This window comes from Cryptotermes secundus, unplaced genomic scaffold, assembly GCF_002891405.2.
Source record: "Cryptotermes secundus unplaced genomic scaffold, Csec_1.0 scaffold171, whole genome shotgun sequence".
Taxonomy (NCBI): Eukaryota; Metazoa; Arthropoda; class Insecta; order Blattodea; family Kalotermitidae; genus Cryptotermes; species Cryptotermes secundus.
In genome coordinates, this window is record NW_019726223.1 from 588801 (window position 1) to 609589 (window position 20789).

The 20789-nt window shown below is 39.2% G+C and overlaps 1 protein-coding gene across 5 annotated transcripts; it reads right to left on the reverse strand.

The window, feature by feature from the left end:
- Positions 1-447: 447 nt before the first annotated feature.
- LOC111863914 (CCR4-NOT transcription complex subunit 2) lies at positions 448-20774 on the reverse strand. Of its 5 annotated transcripts, none has more exons than XM_023850736.2 (7): positions 20690-20774; positions 19937-20199; positions 15011-15234; positions 11166-11411; positions 9566-9827; positions 6933-7040; positions 448-730 (listed from the first exon to the last, which is right to left on the reverse strand). In XM_023850736.2, the coding sequence occupies exons 2-7, from the start codon at positions 20191-20193 to the stop codon at positions 511-513; spliced, it is 1317 nt and encodes a 438-aa protein (XP_023706504.1). In that variant the 5' UTR covers positions 20194-20199; positions 20690-20774; the 3' UTR covers positions 448-510. The 5 variants fall into 5 exon arrangements, with proteins under 5 accessions (XP_023706504.1, XP_023706500.1, XP_023706502.1 ...); XM_023850732.2 differs by having other exon boundaries at positions 6933-7055; XM_023850734.2 differs by having other exon boundaries at positions 6933-7055; positions 19937-20196; positions 20690-20751.
- Positions 20775-20789: the final 15 nt, after the last annotated feature.

Below are 20789 nucleotides of genomic sequence, written 5' to 3' on the forward strand. Positions count from 1 at the left end.
ATCTATCATGGACTTTAGGCTTTTAATTAAAGATTTTTATTTATACAATGGCTGAAGAACAAACCAGCTCTCCTACATACAAATCTTGAAAGAAAAGTACAAAAAATATCGGAAGAGAACATTAAAAATAAAACCCTTCTCTGAGCCTTAGTGTAAAATGGGTCCACCCACTCACTGAGGAATGAGTTTAAAGGACTAGCAAGTTCAGTCCAACCAGTAACACCAACTTAAACAACCAAAAATAATAATAATGGCAGTCCAAAGTAAGGATAAATTCCAGGACACAGCTCCATTTTCTCCAGTAACAGTGTCAGTGGTGCCAAGTCACAAAAGTCTTGAAGGCAGCATCACAAATCCAACTGTCCCAAGCTGCCAAACAACACACATAAATAGTCACAGGTCATTGCACAAACAAGATTATTTTGACACCATGGTTATCTCGCAGCATTGGAGAGAACAGAGAAGTGTCAAGGAAACAGTTCCTCACTGCAGTGGTGCTGGTTGCAGTGGTCATACAGGTTGAGGAGGCAGGATGGCAGGAAGCTGTGGCCGTCCTTCAAGCTTGTTGTAGTCTAGGTGAAATTCTTTCGCTACTTTGCGCCAATTCTGGGCATCGAAAAAGTAGTATGTTCCACGCTCATAAGTAGAAGTTTTCTCGACAGCGCCCAAGCCTGGTGCCTGTGTAATCCACACCTTCTCCTCTGTGTGGTATCGCCACTCCCTGCTATACCTGAAAGTCAAGTTTCATGTTAAATGCTGTGGCCAAAGCTTGGTACAACCACAACTTCATCACAGTCTTCTGCAAACACAGACTTCCTTGATATATTTGCTAGTTTCGTATAAATTCCAAACCTTAACGTATGGGCTGACCCTAACAAAACGGACAATGAATGAACAAAAGTGATAAAGATATAAAATCAAAAGACGTATAAATTTAAATTGCTTAATTTACAACCAACCAAGCGTCAGATTAGAGATGAAGCCCCTAACTTAAAAATTCAGGATGTGGTAATGTATTGCATGTAACAGCTATTCCACACCTCAGGGGATATAACTTAACTTAAACATTATTTCTTTCCTCTGTAACCAGCCATATGTCAGGTCACAGATGAAGCCTCCAACTTGCAGACCACAGTTGTGATAATGTGCTGCGTGGTGGAGCTATCAAAATACTCCAGGGACCTGTGACAGATGAGCATGGAACAATGGTGGAATGACACAAAGAAACAAAGAAACTTGGAGAAAAACCACTCCTGTACCACTCTGTCTGCTCTGAAATTCACATGTATGTATGAGGGACTGAACCTGGGTCTCCAATGTAAGAAGCCATGGCATTTCCCAGATTAAATATATGCACCTCTCACAATAATCCAGGTCACATCAATTTAAGCCATGCACTTCTAGTCTTTTGCAATGGCAAAAACTTTTTAACAGCTTTACTGTAAAATAAGTACGAAGGTCTGAATAAAGATATTATTAAACTGATACATATCTCTTATTCTGGCTAAAGGAGTACAAGTTACTGGAAGGTGGATCTGCGTCCAACATCAGGTAAAAGTATGAAATCTACACTACTGGATACATTTGATGGAATTGATCTCCAGGTTTATAAATTCCTTTTGAAAGAACTTCCCTTGGAAAATTTGTATCAGTATTATTGAAAAAGAAACTCAAAAAATTCTTTTCTAAATCAGAAGTGATTCAGTTAGAGACAATGTCACATAAGGCACTTCAAACACGACATAAGCAGTTCCTGGAATACAAACAGATACTCTGAATCCTAGTGCATACATTCCCACATACTCCATTATATCCCATTATGTTAAGTTCTGTCTACATTCCACACTTCCCAACTCACCCTGATGACCTGAAACATTTGCTGGCCTATGTTTGATCACACGTCAGTTCATGTATGATATGTGGTGGACAAAGTGGCATCAGAGCAAGTTTTCACTGAGTACTTTGGTTTCCCATGCCAATTCTCATTCTACCAACTGCAACATATTCATCAATCATCATACCACAAACGCTACAGAGTTATGTTCCTGACAGCATTGTTAAATAACAAACTCAGCTCAATGAACTCCGTGATGGTAGTGCACCAAGTGAATGAAGAACATCAAAAAAGGTTTGGGGCAAGTTCCTGGTTACCAGGAATTAAGAAATGAGCTTGTTCTGAGGATTTATGAAATAAAAAAGTATGTGAGGTATTATTTCTATTGTTACACTCATGTGCAATGATGACTGGGGGGAGCTATTTGTCACCTGCCCTGGATTTTTTTTTGTGGGGGGATCAAAATGAAGGAAAAGAACGAAATACACCAACTGTATTTTTATCTTCTGTCCAGCTCTCATACATGGAGCAGCTGTAAAATAACAGGACTGATGCTCTGAAATCTGTTATTCAACAAATCACACAATGGAAGTGTTATCACTTTCAAAGTGGTCCCCTCCCTGACCCCTACACAGCTCCATGCAAATTTTCCACTGTTGGAAGCAATGCTGCAGGTCTTTTTCTGATAGCTTCTTCATTACCTCCGTCACCTTTGCCTTCACTGCATCTATGGACTAGCAATGGATTCGTTTTAATGCAGACCTGATCTTTGGAAATAAAAAAGAAAGTCACAGAGGGTTAGGTCAAGTGAGTAGGGTGAATGTTCCAACATGGGGATCTTGTGCTTCGCCAGAAACGTCTTGACAGACAGCGTGTTGTGTGCTGGCATGTTGTCATGGTGAAGAATCCATAAGCCCTTCTTCCACATTTCAGGTCTTTCTCTTCTCACCCGTTCATGAATGATTGTCAAAACCTCATATAGTAGACCTGGTTAATGGTCTGACCTTCAGGCACCCAATAAATGTGAACAATCCCTCAGATATTGAAAAAAAAAATATCACTGCTTTGAAATTTGACTTGCTCTTCTGTGCTTTTTCTTTTCTTGGTGACCTGGGACTCTTCCAATGCATGGATTGGTGCTTTGTTTCTGGGTCATACTGAAAAAACCACGGTTCATCACAAGTTATTACATTTCCTAACAAGTCTGGATCATTTTCAGTGTTTTGAAGGATGTCAGAACAAATTTTCATTCGAGTTTCCTTTTGCTCAGGAGTGAGGATTCTTGGCACCATCTTAGAGCACACTTTTTTCATGTTAAAATGTTCATGTAAAATCTGTCGAACAATTTCTTTATCAATGTTAGCCAATTCAGCAACTGCTCAAATGCACAGGCAATGATTTTTTTGAACAATTTTACAGTCTTTCTCAATGTTAGCATCTATTTTGACATGCAATGCCGACCAGGATGTGGATCATCTTCGATCTCTCCCCTTCCATCTTTAAAGCTTTTGATCCACTCAAAAACTTGGGTACGAGATAGACATTCATCACCATAAACTTCCATCAACAACTGCATGTTTCTGTAGCAGATTTTCCAAGTTTTGCAAGGAATTTCACATTGACACATTGCTCTGCTTTAACACTTAACATAATTCCGACGGAGCTCAGATACATGGTCTGCTTCAAACAAAGGCTGGTACCACACTGTTGGCTGTATGTCCTTGGAAGTCTTAGGGTTGATGGAGGATAATATGCCACCCCACTTGCTGTTGCCAAGCCCACAGGGATTCAGCAAAAAAATCAGTCCTGTTATTTTATAGCCATTCCACGTATTTCTCAATGTTCCTAAATGAGAGGCAATCAGGGCATAGAAATTATCATAATAAAGTTTCACAGACACTTCTGTAAAAAGTTAAAGGAGCGGAAATATTTAATAGCAAATTATATTGCAGCCATGAGGGCCACCAGGATTCTTTTCAAAGGTTAGCAGCCAGTTCTTTGGGGACGTTGGAGAGATGCCAGAAAATGTACTTAAAAACTTAAGGATGTACAGGAGATACAAACTTAGACAAAGGTGGCTTAAATTCCAATTTAATAATATCTGCGTTTTGTATGTCTTCAGTAGAGCCAGAAGAGACAGATGTGATAGTTACAGTCCTAAAATTTTAACGTGCAATCATTTTTTATCATATAATTTTTTTGGCTGCAATTATCATTTATGTCACTCATTATAATAAAACTTTCAAGAGTGAATACTTTCTGAATCAGACCTCACAAAAAATTGTGAATTAAAACTAATTTTTTTTATACAAAGTAGTAATCATGTTTTAATATGAATAAAATGTCGTTATTTATTATATTTATGAAAACCATGAATCTAATTTTATTCATTTTGATTATTGAAATACTCTTTGAGAAGACTTAAGTTGGCTGCCTTGCTCAGTTCAGTGGTTCCACATCAGTGGACCAACACAACCGAAACCTTGGGTGATACATTTACAGTTGTAGGTTAATCGTAGCTAAAATTCTCTTTGTTATATTGTGTTTTTTCACGCATCACAATGCCAAACACAACTTATTGTTGGGAAGGAAGAATAGTGACTAGAAGTACATATGAGAAGAGACTCACTTGACAGAAAAGAGGAGAGAAAAGAAGTAAAAATGCTATAACCTCAACCCACCTAAGCCTTTGTCTTCCCAGTGGTCTCTTTCCATCTTGCTTTCCCACCAATATCCTATGTGCATTCCTCTCCGCCCCCATTCATGTTACATGCCCTGACCATCTCACCCTCCTTGACTTGATCATTCTAATTATACTTGGAGAAGAGTACAAGTTCTGAAGCTCCTCATTATACAGTTTTCTCCAACCTCCTGTCACTTCATCTCTCTTCGGTCCAAATATTCTCCTCAACATCCTCAGTCTATGTTCCTCCCTTAATGTCACAGATCAAGTTTCACAGCCATATAGAACCACAGGCAAAATTATAGTTTTGTATATTTCAGGAGGAGTTGAAAAACAATTATACAGTATTGAAAAAAGTCACCAGGAGTTAAAAAAATACTGTATTGTATTCCTCTATAGATGCTTTATGTATGCTGTGGCTCAGAATATAGGCAACAGTAAAGAGATGGCAGATGCAATCTGTTGCATTCTGTATCATGCACTTAACGATCACAGTAAATGCGATACATGGTGTGGTTACCTTCAGGATAAAGTGAACTATGACTATAAAACAGTTCCTGGAGGTTTTAATGATCAGCAATTATTTGAAGAGCTCAGATATTTTTCAGAAAATAGGTTCAGATGCAGAGAAATTTTCATGCGGTGCTTCCAGTAATGTTAATGAAAGCCCAAATGCCACCATGGCAAGTAAAGCTCCTAATTCAAGGTGTTACAGCATGACTGCATCAGCTGAGTTTCAATTTGCATATGCTATTGGACAAAGAAAACATCAGTGGGGATACACCCAAGAAGTAGCCAAGGCTATCTATCAACCTGTCCCCTGGAGAACACCACTCACGTTATATTTCAAGGACTCTAAAAGTTCTATGTAAAAGATGATCACCTGCATTTCAAAAGAGATGCCTAGAATCATAAAGAAAATATTGAAGGTATTACCTACAAAGTAATTGTGCCTTTTTGAATGAGCCAGTGGTACCCAATGATAAGGATGACGAGTCAAATTTGAAAGAGGATGCTGGTGATATTCTTATTGTCCTACTTGGCCTTGAAACTTCTGGCTTTGAAGTCAATTGTGATATTTAGCAAATCATTGCCAAGTGCAGAAAAACTTATATAAAACCCAGTCAACAAGTACCTGTGAGAGTGGTGGTAGAAGCAATTACAGTATGGGGTGCCTACCACTGGAAGAGCATGTCAACATGTAGCAGTCAAAGTTTTAAAGAGATCTATTATAAAATATCTCACTTTTGTACAATCTTAATTTTAATTTTACATTTTACTGCCAAAGTATTCAAGTTTTAATTGAAAATTCAATTACAACTCACAAGAACACAATATGGAATCCTATTGAAATTAGATGCAATTCAAGAACTAGGACTAGTATTACTGTACGCCTGATGATGGCCAAATACAGGGCTACTATGAATGATTCATTCATTTTTAAAACGCTATATTTTCCAAAGTATTATACGTACAAATATGATTGATATATAAAAAGACCCGTAAACTCACCAAGTTTGTATTCTGTGCACCAGTTGGTAGCACAATTTCAGTGCCTTTACAAAATGGCGACAAAGCAAGAAAAGAGTTTTTGTTTGTTGGAATATGCGAGATGTTCGTCTGTTATAGCAGTGCAACACACATTCAAAAGAGATTATGGAAAAGAACCGCCATGTAAACAAAGCATTTTGTGGTGGTATCGGCAATGTTCATCGCTACCTAAACAATGAACTTCGGCATTGCTGGATTGGGTGTTGGTGAGGATGACGTAGCTCTGTTCACTGGGCCCCCAGATCACCTGATCTAACGCCTTGTGAATTCTTCCTTTGGGGTACATTAAGGATCGTGTTTACGTACCCCATCTGCCAAGAACACTAGTAGAGCTGAGGGAACGCATCGATGCTGCAGTGATGACCATTGACAGGATGATGCTACAAAATGTGTGGAACGAGCTTGACTACCGCCTGGACGTGTGTCGTGTGACCCAAGGGGCATACATAGAACATTTGTAGAGTGTGAAGAAAACTTGGTGAGTTTACGGTTCTTTTTATATATCAGTCATATTTGTATGTATATTGCTTTGGAAAATATAGCATTTTAAAAAAGAATGAATCATTTATAGTAGCCCTGTATAAGAGTCAAAATATGTAGAGTCAACAGCATAATAAAACAAATGTTGATACAATAGAGTCTATTTTGTTTTTCAGGAATAATGTGGTGTATACTGCCCCCATTATACACTTATATATCCTATTTTTAAGTATCTCCTACATATCCTTAATTTTTAGCTACCTTTACTGATATTTCTATTATACTTTTACCTTTACCTTATACTTAATTAAATGTACATTCCTTTAGATTTGGGATAAACATATTATAAAACTGTCATGCTACCCTGATGTCAATGGTACTCACAACTCGGCCGCCGCTGCCAGCTGTAGAACATCCCCCACATTGGTGTAGAACATGTAGAACAACAAGTCATCTTTATACCGGTTCAGTTTCACTGGCGCTAGCTTCTCCCTGCAACCACCAGATCTGTCATATACAAAACATCTGAAACATCTGATAATATTCATCTCAGTATTTTGTTCTGAAACCTCCATGAATTAGGCTCTTTTCTGTAAGATGATTTTACTTTCGTGGTTTATTTTACAGTACTGTCATTATATAGACGATACAGCATTGAATGATAACATGATTCATGAATGATGAATTGGAAAGGATTTGGAAGGAAGTACTCATTGTCTAATCAAAGTATTATCCTGGTATTGGAATGGAGGGAATGAGGAATACCTGAAAAACCTTAGTAAGGATAGCTAATGTCCTGGCTGAGATTAAACCAAGCACCTATTACGACCACCTTTCATACTCATATAAAACATCAGGTAAAATTACAGCTGCTACTTTAGCTGCAGGAGTGGGGTGAGACAGGGTCCCTTGGTATTGTAGCCTCAAATGGTCCAGCCCCTGATGATGGACAAGTGTGGAACATTGGCAGACTGGTAACTATGAAGGAAAACATTTTGTCCACCATAAATTCAACATGAATTACCCCTGGACAGAATCCAAGCCTCCAAAGTGATAAATCATCAACTAACCACCTGAATTATGCAATGACCTTTATATGAGTGGGGGCACATGGTAGTGTACTTGGTTAAGGCACTATGTTACAAGCCGGAAGGTCGCAGGTTCAAGTCCCGATGAGGTGGATGTTTACAATTGACCTAATCCTTCCAGCCGCACTATGGCCCTGGGGTCAACTCAGCCTCTAACAGAAATGAGTACCAGGACTCTTCCTGGGGGGGTAAAGGGCAGCCGGCGTGTAAGGCTGACAAACTTACTGCCATCTACAAGCCGACTGTCTAGAAAATGTGGGACCCTCAAAGTCTCACAACCCTATGGGCCTCCATGGTCTGCTAGAGTGATTGCTTTACTTTTTCAAACAATCGTGATAACAGAATATCCGCAAAATCATTGAATTATGTCACAATTTTTATGTCTTTCTTCATGTGCAAATACAAAATAGCCCCTCTGTTTTAAGGGTAGGAAGGGGCCATTGGGTAAGTGTAGTATTCAAACCATGATCAGTCAGACAAGCTTGAAAAAATTTAATCTTGAAGCTTCGAACTTGACAGATTTGGAAGGATACAAAAAAAAAAAAAAAGACTAGAACAGTAAACAGAAGTGGTTAATATTGTGACGTGTTGTGCTATGGAGGACACCCCTCACCCCACCAGCGGTGACGTGGCACTTTCGGAGCATTGCCATTGCTATGGTTATAGGCAGGTCAACACCCCCCCCCCCCCAGCGATGACGTGCCAAGCGGAGCCAAAGTGAGCCGAGTCCAAGCACACTGGTCGCTATGCAAAGCGAGTAAACAGCAGTTGCTAAGCAAAGCGAGTAAACAGTGGTTGCTAGAGATGATGGTAATAAACAGCGGTACCCATTACGTAACAGGTAAACATTGCGACTATATAAGAGAACCACATTGCCTAAGAGTTTTCAAGGCAGCAGCCACTGAGCGAGTTGCAGTTTAGCGATCACAGGGAGAAGACCCGAACGTGTGATCAGAAGAGTTATTGTGTGATACTCAGTGATAATTTGTGACAACTGAGAAGTGATTGGGAGTGTGTAATTCAGTGACACTCTTATAGCTCCTGCGTTATAACTACATGAAGTAGACTATTGAACAGATTATTTTGTCAATACCCGTTACTTTGTTATAATTAATTGTAGTTTGGACTTGTAGCTCGTAAATAAACTAGTTAACAAGCCGAACGGTTTCATCGGTAATGAAAAACGTTACATTCTGTGTCAGTTTTGTTTAAAATCTCGCCAACATACGCTCGTCAATTTGATGTTGGTGAGATTTTAAACAAAACTGACAGGCTGGTGTTTTAGATTTTGGATTGTGTGCAGTGTGACAGCTACGTAGTGAAAAATATACCTGATGATGGCCAGTTATGGATGAAACATGTAATGTAGACAAAGAAAAGACAAAGAACTACAACCAAATAAATTGTTGCATTCATGACAGCATTTCTATTATTACATATAGGAGTGTATAGTGCAACAGGATGCTTAAATATAATATGTTAGCAGATATCTTCACAAATGCAATTTTTAATGCTCAAAATGAACATACTTACTTACTTATGGAGCTGAGCCCTTCTTGAGGAGAAGCCAAATCTGCAACTACTCAAGAATTTCCCAGCATTTTATGGAACCTGAAGGTTCATTACCATGTTCACAAGAGCCCTCCATTGGTCCCTATCCTGAGCCAGATTACTCCAATCCATACCATCCTATCTGTCCTAGATCCATTTTAATACTGTCCATTCACCTACACCTTGGTCTTCCAAGTGGTCTCTTTACTTCTGGCTTTCCCACAAATATCCTATATGCATTCTTTTCTCCCCCATTTGTGCTACATGTCCTGCCCATTTCATCCTCCTTGACCTCAAAATGAACATACATCTTTAAATTACTATGCTGAAAAATATCCATGTTCAGGTATAGAGCACACAAAATACCAATCTGCTTACCTGATGGTTGCATTGATGAGGTACTCAGGTGGGACGTGGAAGTCAATATCCTGCGGACGACAAGGTGTTTCTGCCCATGGACCACCAAAATTTGAATGCAAGTTCTCTGGAGAGTTGAGGTTGAGCCCAAGTACTGTGAGATCCTGTCCCAGCGCCAGTGAAACAAGGTTTGGGTCTGTTTCTGCCGCTCTTATGAAGGTGAGCAGCCCCACCATGCCAAACTGGTCCTTCACCATGCTTGCAGGGATGTGCGTCACTTTCCCTTTATGAGCACATTAAAATCGCAATGAGACTCTAAAGAAATGAGATAAGAAGATACCATAATGCAGGAATGTCATACGACTTACAAGACACAAGAAAGAACAAATAATGACTGTCTTCAATTTCGTGTTCTCACAGCAGTGACTGTGATGAGTCCTAACATCTGGGACGTGATATTATGCAGTATGGGGGAAGTTCACTGACATTTCTGGAGGAATGCCAGTGAACCTCTGCTGGACTACATGGACTCACATTCCAGACAATAGTACTCTTCAATTATAACTGTCATCCTTACTGCTGCTTCATCAAATGGACAAGCGAAGAAGCTCAGCACACCAAAATTTACTTATAACAGATAACAAGTATTTTGACCAGATGGGCTGACACAGTGATAACGTTGATTTATATTTGGAAAGTGTCCGGTCTGCATCTCAGCCAGGACATTGGTTATCTTGACTGAAGCTTTTTTGGTTTTACTCAGATCATCCTGGCAAATGCCAAGACAGTATCTCAATTAGGCCACAACCACTTCCTTCCACAGCCTTTTCAATTCAATATGCATCTAGCATTCCTGCTACTCAATGCTATACAGTAGTCTAGCTACTGACAACATTCTATAATAATCCCACTCCCCAAGGAGGGGAGAGTAAGAGGAGGTGCAAGTAGGACAGGGTAAAGGTAAAGCTATCCCTGTAACAGCCAGTGAAGAACCATAGGGTTGTGAGACATCGAGGCTCCCACATTTTCTCCAGACAAGTGGCTCACAGATGGCAGTAAGGTTGTCAGCCTTACATGCCGGCCGCCCTTTACTCCCCAGGAAGATTCCTGGTGCTCATTTCTGTTAGAGGCCAAGTTGACCCCAGGGCCATAGTGTGGCTGGAAGGATTAGGTCAACTAAAATCCACCTCATCTGGACTTAAACCCATGACCTTCCAGCTTTGCAGCATAGTGCCTCAACCAACTATGCCAATGCGTGTCCCAGTATTACAGAGTATACACACCATAATATTTCAAGCAGTCACATTACTTATACTGACCGAAACAGCCCATTAAATAAAGTGCTATTGGAAAGTGGACAGCACTGATGCTTTGTAACTGGAATGTCACAGGTTCAAATCCAGGCCTGGAGACAGGAACTTGAAACTCAAGTTTTTCATAGATTTCCTCAGTCCGTCCAGGCAAATGCCAGAGTAGCACTTAAAATTAGGTCACAACTGCTTCTCTACCTCTAACAATTCTAAGAGTAACACGAGTAACACTAGTATCACTAGCCAGGCTGGACTGTGGCTGCTCTGGGTCACTCACGGGGATGATGTCAATCGGCTGGTATAGCACTCACCATCAGGAGATGTCTGAATGCCCCTCTTCGCTGCCTGTGACTTCTCAGCACCAGGTGCTCTGTTGGTAGGTGTGGACTCCTGGTTACCCAGTTCTGAACCAACTCCCCCTGAGATGCCTTTGTCTCCTGATACACTCCCACCTGGTGATGGTCCATCTGTGTTCTGAGTGCCAGGAAGTGCAGGAAAGTCTTCTGAACTCATTGTGAATTCACTTGCCTCTGCTGTTGGCTGCTTCACCATCCCAACTAAAATAAACAGGAGTCATAGTTTTGGATTATTCAAGAGACTATTACATGAGATGTAACAGGGACTTTATTTCAAACTACACTTTTCATCAATATTTTTTTACATGGTAAATTTCTCAGGTTACTGAAATCTGAGGGTTTCATGGCAATGAAAATTAAGACTGCAGTCTTATGGAATATGACATCATTAACAATTAAGTTTATTTCAGTCCAATGTGACACCACTTTAGCACTTAGTTACCCAACATGTTTCAATTCATAATGAATCATCATCAGAGGTATGCCTCTACGATCAACAATCCACTAATACGTAAAAGTTTTTAAGAGTAGAAACACTTAAAACACTTATGATGCTCACTATATGTAGTTGTTAATTTTTGTCGTATAGATGTTGACGTAATTTTTTTTTGTAATAACAACGTTTTTGAATTGTATTATTTTGAAGTGGCCTAGTTGCAATCACTTCCTTAATGGATAATTAAAAAATGTTCCACTGTATTTTATACAAAAAATTCAATTTTGTTTCACCACAGCAGCCTTCCTTATGTTAAAATTATCTCTATGAGTGTGTGTATAAACTTATTTTAAGATAAGAACTTTATTCGTGAACCAATGTGGGTTGGTTTTATCTTCCTTAGTAGAGGAATTGTCGTCTATTCCTTGGTGGTGTTTGTTATTAACGGTGTGGTTTGTATGCGTACTGTGCTGCTTGTGCTTTAGTTCTGGAAGCATTATATGTCACATTGGACTGAAATAAACTTAATTGTAATCCTGTTAGTGTGACGGACCAGAATGAAACAAATTAAATTGACATCAAGTTTAGTAAATGGTTACCAGCACTTCCTCACGATCATCTGAAGATGTTGGCAGCACATTCATGCAAAATGTTGGTAACCACACTGGGGCTACAAGGCAATGTAACCCAGTTTATTTACAATGTGTCGATTATAAAATGTCAACAGCGAGAATGACTAAGAATGACAAACTGAGAAACAGAAGTCATCATGACCTATTTCCAGCTGCTATCCCAGCATTTGCCAAGATGAATCGAGGAAAATTATGGAAAGGCTCACTACAGCCATTCTTCAGGTTAAGACTCAAACTAGGGACCTCACATATACAATGGAAAACTGATATTCACTCACCCACAATATTCAATGTAACAATGAGCATGCAGCTTCTGTGTCAACACTGTATAAATCAGCAAAGAATTCATCAAACTCCCACATTTCACAAAGATCCATCTCATCAGTTTGATTAGTACTTGCTTCTTCATTATTATCTTTCACACAATCTTCCATTCCAGAATCATCACTGCATATTTCAGACTCTGAGATTTATGTTTCATAGTAATTCTCTTATTCATCAGTTTCATCAACTTTGCTACTTGCAGGAGCTTGCACTTTACAGTCTGAATTACAACAAAGTGAAACATCTTTCTGATCTCATTTTTGACTGCCTCAATCTTCATGTTCAGAATCATCTACACCATACACGACAGCACAAAAACAACAATTACAATTTCCTAAATTTCTGACTGAGATAGCATAACTGAATGACATGCCAGCTCCAGTGCTTAATGACTTGAACATCTGCAAAACTGAACTAGACAGCATAAATCAACCATCCCACGTGGATGGCCCCCTATGACCAAGTGGTTATTGTGTCATGTGCATAGTATAATGCATAATCTTGCAAGTAAACAGGCAGCATATTTATTTTCATTTAACATTTTTCTCTTATGTCAAACAACACGATGTTTTCAACCTACTTACCTAACCTCACAGAACAGATGTATGGCATAATACAACAAATATTTGTTTGTGTGTAGTTGGAAAACTATTATTACCACTTTCAAGCAGAGGTTTGTGCAAGTACCGTTTGTTTCAACATTGACAAACTGCATTTTGCTCACAGAGTATATTTATCTCATAATAAACAACCATCTCCCTAAACTGCATTAACCAAACTGCTTGTAAACCCCCTCAGTTATGGTGCAGCTTTTGTGAGGTTTTGAATATCATTTTTCTTTACTCTGTCTATATGACCACCAAAATGCAGGGCAAAATCATGACATAAAGACAGGAAATAGATGTTTTGAAAATGTGGCACAATTCATATATTTTGGAAACATGATTCAGGAGGAAATTAAGAGGAGATTGAACTCAGGTAATGTTTGCTACCATTCAGTCCAGAACATTTTGTCTTCTCGTCTGCTGTCCAAAAACATAAAAATTAGAATATACAAAACTATAATTTTGCTTGTGGTTCTGTATGGGTGTGAAGCTTGGTCTCTGATATTAAGGGAGGAAGATAGACTGAGAGTGTTTGAGAACAGGTGTTAAGGAAAATATTTGGACTGAAGAGGGATGAAGTAACAGGAAGTTGGAAAAAAACTGCATAATGAGGAGCTTCATGACTTGTACTCTTCTCCAAGTATAATTAGAATGATCAAGTCAAGGAGGATCAGGTGGGCACGTTATGTAGCACAAATGGGGGAGACGAAGAATGCGTATAGGATATTGGTGGGAAAGCCAGAAGAAAAGAGACCACAGAGACGACCAAGGTATAGGTGGGGGGACAATATTAAAATGGATCTTAGAGAGATAGGATGGGATGGTATGGATTGGATAGATCTGGCTCAGGATAGGGACCAGTGGAGGGCTCTTGTGAACATGGTAATGAACCTTTGGGTTCCATAAAATGCTGGGAAATTCTTGAGTAGCTTCAGAATTGGCGGCTCTTCAAGAAGGGCTCAGCTCCATGAGTAAGTAAGTAAGTCTATATGACACAATTATTCTAGCTCCATTTTTCATTGTAAATTTATGAATTTAAATGCTTATAATATACAATTAGGCAATAAAAGTATGAAAAATAGTGGCTTATACAGTTACAGGACTTGTTAAGTACTTGTATGAACCACTAGTCCAGCACAGATAAAATATTAATATCTAACTATCCTCCTAGCACCAAAACTCATAAGATTTAACATTGCTACCACATAATCCTGCGCCACTTCCATCCACCTTACATCCTTACAACCTACATCCATAAGATCAAGTCAAATGTCAGACCCTTATCCCTTCAAACTTTGAAATGGCCACTATCCAAGAGACTTCTCCAGTTGAAATCTGCATGTGTTATTTGTCTCCCTATCAAAGCCACATGTCCAGCCCAGCCTCCTACATTTCTCTCACAATTCCAGATGATTTGTATAAGTTGAAAAACTTACTCATTATGTAATATTCTAAACTGCTTAGTTACTTCATCTTCCACACATGCTTTTCTCAGTTGTTTTCACATACTTGTAATTTATAATTCTTCCCTCAAAGTAAGAGACCATAAAAGAACTGGTAACATTACTGTTTGATGGTTTTAGATATACAGATCAGATGATAATTTTCTACAATGAATGCTTTCATTTTTCCAGCTGATGAAGATCATGATGATTCAGAATTGGATAAAAATATGATCCATACAATGGATTTAAACTTAAGTGTCTTCATACATAAATAGGACAGACCTGACATTAGTCTCCTACTTCACTGACAAGAAGCTGCAGAGGGAACTATGGAATGCAGGCATACAGGCATACTTACCGTAAGGCTGCTTGCCTGGCATCGGACTTGGCTGTGGCATGGGATCACCTTGGCCTGCTCTGTTTGTAAGCGAGGGGAACTCTGACAGGTCAAGAAGTGGTGGTGTACTTGTCTCCCCACTACCAACACCAAAAACAGTATGGAAGTTGCTGATAGTGCCCTGAGACCCATAGCGACTCTGGGGTATTCCAAAACTTGGCATGCTGCCCACTGGATTTGAACTACTGTAGACACATGTAACAAAAACTCATTAACCAGTTTGATGGAGCTATTCGATTATTACAAAATCAATTATTAAATTGTAAAAGTAAGAAGCTACTATTAACATAAATTAAATCTACTGGCCACTTAACAAAATCCATTTTCCAACAGTATGTTTTATATAAATGTTCATAAATTACTCGGGATTACTGGACTTTCGGACTTTGTCCATTGTCTAGTATTCTAAAAAACACTAAAGAACACAACATTTCAGAAAATGGTTATGTTTGTCCTCAGGTGAGGGTCTGGGAGACACCCATTCTGTTGGGTCAATTAGAAACAGCTAACTGAAATCACTGGACCCTTAAGAATGTATTTCTAAACTAAATTCCTTTTCTGTAACCAGCCAAATGTTGGGTCAAAGATGAAGTCCCAAACTTGGTGACTGAGGATGTGATGATGTATTGCCTGGTCAGGGTTAATGTACACCTCAGGGGGCTGTGACAAATGAATATGGAGCAAAAGGATGACGAATGAAGAAACATAGAGAAAAACCTGCTCCAGTGCCACTCTGTCCACAGTGCTAGGCCGCACCACAGCTCAAGCAGTTAGTCACTGGCTTCCAAATGCGGCGGCCCAGGTTCGATCCTGGGTCTGGTCAAGTGGGATTTGTGGTGGACAAAGTGGCACTGGGGCGGGTTTTCTCCGAGTACTTCGGTTCCCCTGCCAATCTTCATTCCACCAAATTCTCCATCATCATAATCGCCCAGGGCAGGTACAACAGGCCAATCACTGGCCGCCGTGCCGAGTGGACCCAGCTGGACTCCACCCCCAACTAAGCGAATTAAAAAAAAAATTGTCCACAGTGCATCTAGCATGTATTCATGCAAGACTGAAGCTAAGCTAAGAAGTGGGAAGCCAGAATTTAATTGCTAAGCTATAGAAGACACTTCAAATGTCAACAGTAAATGTTTTAGGATTGTCCACTGACCTAGCTTTTTATATAAAAATTCGGAGAGGTGGAATCTGTACCAGAATATAAAGCATCCATATGCACTTCTGCACTTTTGTATTCTGCATGCTCCTGGCTGTTACAGATAGATTTTTATCAATATGTTCACAGTATCAAGTAGGCCTATAACTTTTAAATATAATGTTTACTGCTGATCAGTCATGAAACTGAAGCCTAAATATAAATTTCATGCAGCTGCCATTCTGTAATACATATTACCACAAAAAGAAAAGTTGCATATTTTTTCACAGCTCTGTTACCACATGTAATTTCAGGATTCTATATTAACCTTTAATGACCGAAAGTCCGGTATACCGGACGGTACCTGTGACCTCGAAGATGCCGAAAGTCCAGTATACTGGACGCAAGACACGTGCTCACTTTAGAAGTGCTTACGGTTAGACCTTGAGTTTGAAACCAAAACAAACCCACGCAAGTTCAAGTCAGAGGTCCAGTTGTTGGCTCTGAACAATAAAACCCTCCATCATGGCACTGGGTTCGATTTCGTTTACATGTAGGTAAGACTGTTTGTGACTTGGTCAGCCAAACAGAGTGGAAGCTTCTTCACAGAAAAGCTGACCCAACATTCCTCTGTGCGGGCAGATCACTGCTTCTGTAGCTCTCAAGGAAGTGTGACATGTTTAGTGAGTGTCTGAATTATCAGCTTGTGAGTCAGTGGCGGACTGTGCTTTCAGGGTTACTTTTTTTGTTTTGTACTGAAGTCAGTGGAGTCAGGAAGTCAGTGTCAGACTGTCACAAAATTACGTTGTGAATAAAAGGCATCCTCATCACTGTGACTTTCGGTATCAGTGTATCCGAACAATCAGCAAACCCCCCCCCTCCCCCAAAATGGAACGTGAGAGATGTGCACGTAATTCCAGACATCTGGATCCAGATGAGCTGCATGAAATTTGGCACACGCGCACCTGTGTGTGATGAAAAAGAAACTGTGATTTGAGGGTGTCCTTTGTCAATGAACATATATTTGGGGCTGGATTTTATTCGTCAATCGCATGAGGGGATTTATTACGGTAATTGGTGTTTCTCTGGGGAAGCCAAGATTTTTCATTGAGTCGTCTGGAACTGAACATTGACAACACTGTCCGGCCAGCCAGATAGAAACAATAACTTCCTGTTTGTTCGCTAAGCGAGAGACTGAACCAGATTGTCTACCAGCGTATGAGAAGTGAGGTCTGTGTGACCTTCACAACGCGCTGAAGCAAACTCTGCCTTTCCGCGCTCCCGCACGCAGTATCTATAGTAGCGTAAACTTACACGACGCAACGAGTTGAAACTCGTGTACAGTCTGACCAAACATTTTGGTGTATAGTGTCAATGTATTTTGGATATAACGACGTCTCAAATTTGAAGAAAAAATTATGGGTAAGTCTTTTGGAATTTCATTACACATATAATAGAGAGTATATTTTGAATTTCATGACATAACAATCACAGTTAATTTTTATTTGTAAAAATTGCCATAGGTATATTGTAGGAAATTTCATTCTCTTTCAGGCGGTTTTTAGTTCGTATTTCTAAGCTGCATAGAACGGAAAATATGTAGTTTTTTCTGAAAGTCTACAATATTAAAAGGGCAACGTCAATTTAACTCCGGCAGCAGCGCAGTCGTGGGGGGTTTAAATGCCGACTCTTAAAGGTTAAAAGACACTAGTATCACTCCAGCTTCACAATATCAAGCATCATGTTGATACTACTGACACTAGAAAATTATAAAGTAGAAGTATGGGGTAGCCCCAAATGGCATAACATCTACTCCAAATTTTTCACCACAATCCATCTCGGGATTTGCAAGTTCAAAAATGCAGACAGTCACACACATTCAGTCCTACACCCATTAATTCCACACATACTGTGCAAGAAATTCATAAAGAATGCAATATTTTGGATGGATTCTACTTCTGTCTTCAGGTAGATATGACAGATTCTGACCCTGCTGGACCCCTACATACAGCCCTGCTCTTCCCATCCCACACACAGCAATAAATCAGGTGCTCATTACATTTTTCATACATTCAGTGAACTATTCTTCATATAACTGATACAGTTTGATGTCAATTCTTCAAAATACAATGGCATGTGTACATAAGACATTGTTCATCTGAGTATATAGTGCACTTTTGCTTGGCGTGGGTATGCTCAGGCAGTGTAAAATTTGAACATACCTGCACATGGGGTATAGTCCTGAAATCTGATGACACTTGGTTTGAAAAAAAAAGCTGCATTTGGTGAGTATTTCTTCATTAGGTTACATCAGGCTGGTGTTTCAGTTAGGCTCCCACATTTTCTAGACAGTCAGCTCACAGATGGCAGTAAGGCTGTCAGCCTTACACACCAGCCACTCTTTACCCCCAGGAAAATTCCTGGTACTCATTTCTGTTAAATGCTGAATCAACCCCCAGCTGGAAGGATTAGGTAGACTGAAAAATCCACCTCACTGGGACTCAAACCTGTGACTTTCCAGCTTGTAGCATAGTACCTCAACCAACTACACTACTACATGCTACATATACTACATATAAAACTTTATGACAATGTGATAATGATCATGCTTATCATCATTGGCAAAACAGCCCTTTCTGAGCCACAGCCTTCCTACAGACTGCATTCAATTTCACGTCTATGGATTTGGCAACAGTATTTCTACTACAGAACAGTGTCGTCAGTCTTATATCCAATCCCCAACCTGGATAACCAGGTCCCCATATTTAAGTCCCCCAGTGACAGGGTTGTCCAATTATATCCCAGGCACCAGCTTCTCTTTTCATCACCTTCTACAACTTGCAAGGCTACAGTGAAGGTAATCTAACCCACCTCCACATGGGATAAAATAATATGAAAATTATATCAAATTAATGTGCAACATCTTGCCTTACACATACTTTATACTAATGACCTCTGGTGGTAAAACATTATTACTTCCATCTTTGGAACTATGACAATTATGACTGTAATTCATGCCTGCTACATTCTGCAGCAACATCACCTTATATACACCAAATAAAGTAATGGGATATCATGTGTGTGTATGAGACAATTCATCAAATACAACATGTGATCAGATGCATTAAATGTATACATCTTTTTTATCATGCAACATGTTTAGGCTTATTTGTCCATCATCACTTAATAATTATGTAAACAGCCTGATGAAGTCCAAATAGGTTAAAACATATTGCATGCTAAGTAAGCCATATACAATTAATGCAACTTTTCACAAGCTGTGTTTGACAGAATGTCTCATGCACATTTACATACACATGTCACAATATTCTGACAGCATGCCAAAGTCAGCATTCTCTATTACTTAAATGCTGACAGTCAATAAAATGTTTTAAAACACTTTTTGTTGAGTGCTAATCCCCCAGCAGTTCATATCTATGTATTTATTTCTCCTCAGTGTGAGGAATATCATTTCCCAAATAAACAATCCAACTGCTAAGAGGTTACTAAGAACAATGCTTCTGACACCAAAACTGAATTGTGGCAATATGCAAACACTACAGAAAAATGTTCAAACTATGCACACTTACTAAACTATCCCATCCCATACATTACCTTGCCCCATAAATAAGTAATAATAGAAAAATAAGATGCAAACAGAAACAATTCTACTTATGTGTTTATAAACATGCATACTAGTATTTGGTATAACCTCTTCCAAATTAGAGCATAAAAATAACACAATTTCTAACCTGACTCCAAGGCCTGGTATGGACCTTCTATCTGGAAAAGCTCTCTGTCCGCTGCCAAACAAACGGTTTCCCATTTGCAGATTCCTGTTTGGGGACAACTGCTGTGGGGTGAAGGAACTTGTGAGGCCTGCAGAGCCTGGAAACATGCCTGATGTGGGTGTAACATGGCCTGAGAGAGAACCTGTGCTGAATCCTCCTCCCCTGAGATTTTGACTTCCTATGCTCCTTGGAGGCTGTTGGAAGTTCAGGTTGGCCATAGCCTACTGAAAATACAGATGGTTGCACATTTACACACTGCTATCCACCATAATATAAAGATTGCTTCTAAACTATTCATAACATAGTATGCGAGTAATGTGATACCATTATACTATTATATATAATATAATCCAGGGCACAGAAAAACAATTCTAAACTAACCACAGTCTTTACGATAAATTCGGCTAACGAACCTAAATTTCCACTATTATAACCAAACACAGCATAACTGGATACTCATACACAAATCTTGAAAATATAACCTCATCACAATATACAGCCTAATTATTAGTCTTTTACTTAACAGAAGAAATAAACTGATTGATGTTACCTTCGCACTGAATGATTTAGGCTTACAGAACGTTCGACAGAGAAAATTAATTTCTGTCAATCATGTGCTATATTGTATTAAATACTCGGAAACAAAATGCAAAATGGAACAAAAACTTAAATGCAATATTTCTGAAGTAAATGCACAATTTTAAACACACTTACAAATAAAATATAAGTGTTAAACACCTGTAATCAGTCTCAAACAAAAACTTTCTGCCATATTAGCAACCTGAATGCGATCAAATAAGCTTCCATTAAATTA

What these genes read in the sequence shown, in the direction of transcription:
- LOC111863914 (XM_023850732.2), bottom strand. Translation starts at nt 20,193, where the DNA reads ATGGCCAACCTGAACTTCCAACAGCCTCCAAGGAGCATAGGAAGTCAA. An exon ending in ATACCAGGCCTTGGAGTCAG is followed by an intron (nt 15,235 to 19,936) that starts GTTAGAAATTGT and finishes ATGTGTCTACAG; the next exon opens with TAGTTCAAATCCAGTGGGCA. An exon ending in CATTCAGACATCTCCTGATG is followed by an intron (nt 9,828 to 11,165) that starts GTGAGTGCTATA and finishes GTGCTCATAAAG; the next exon opens with GGAAAGTGACGCACATCCCT.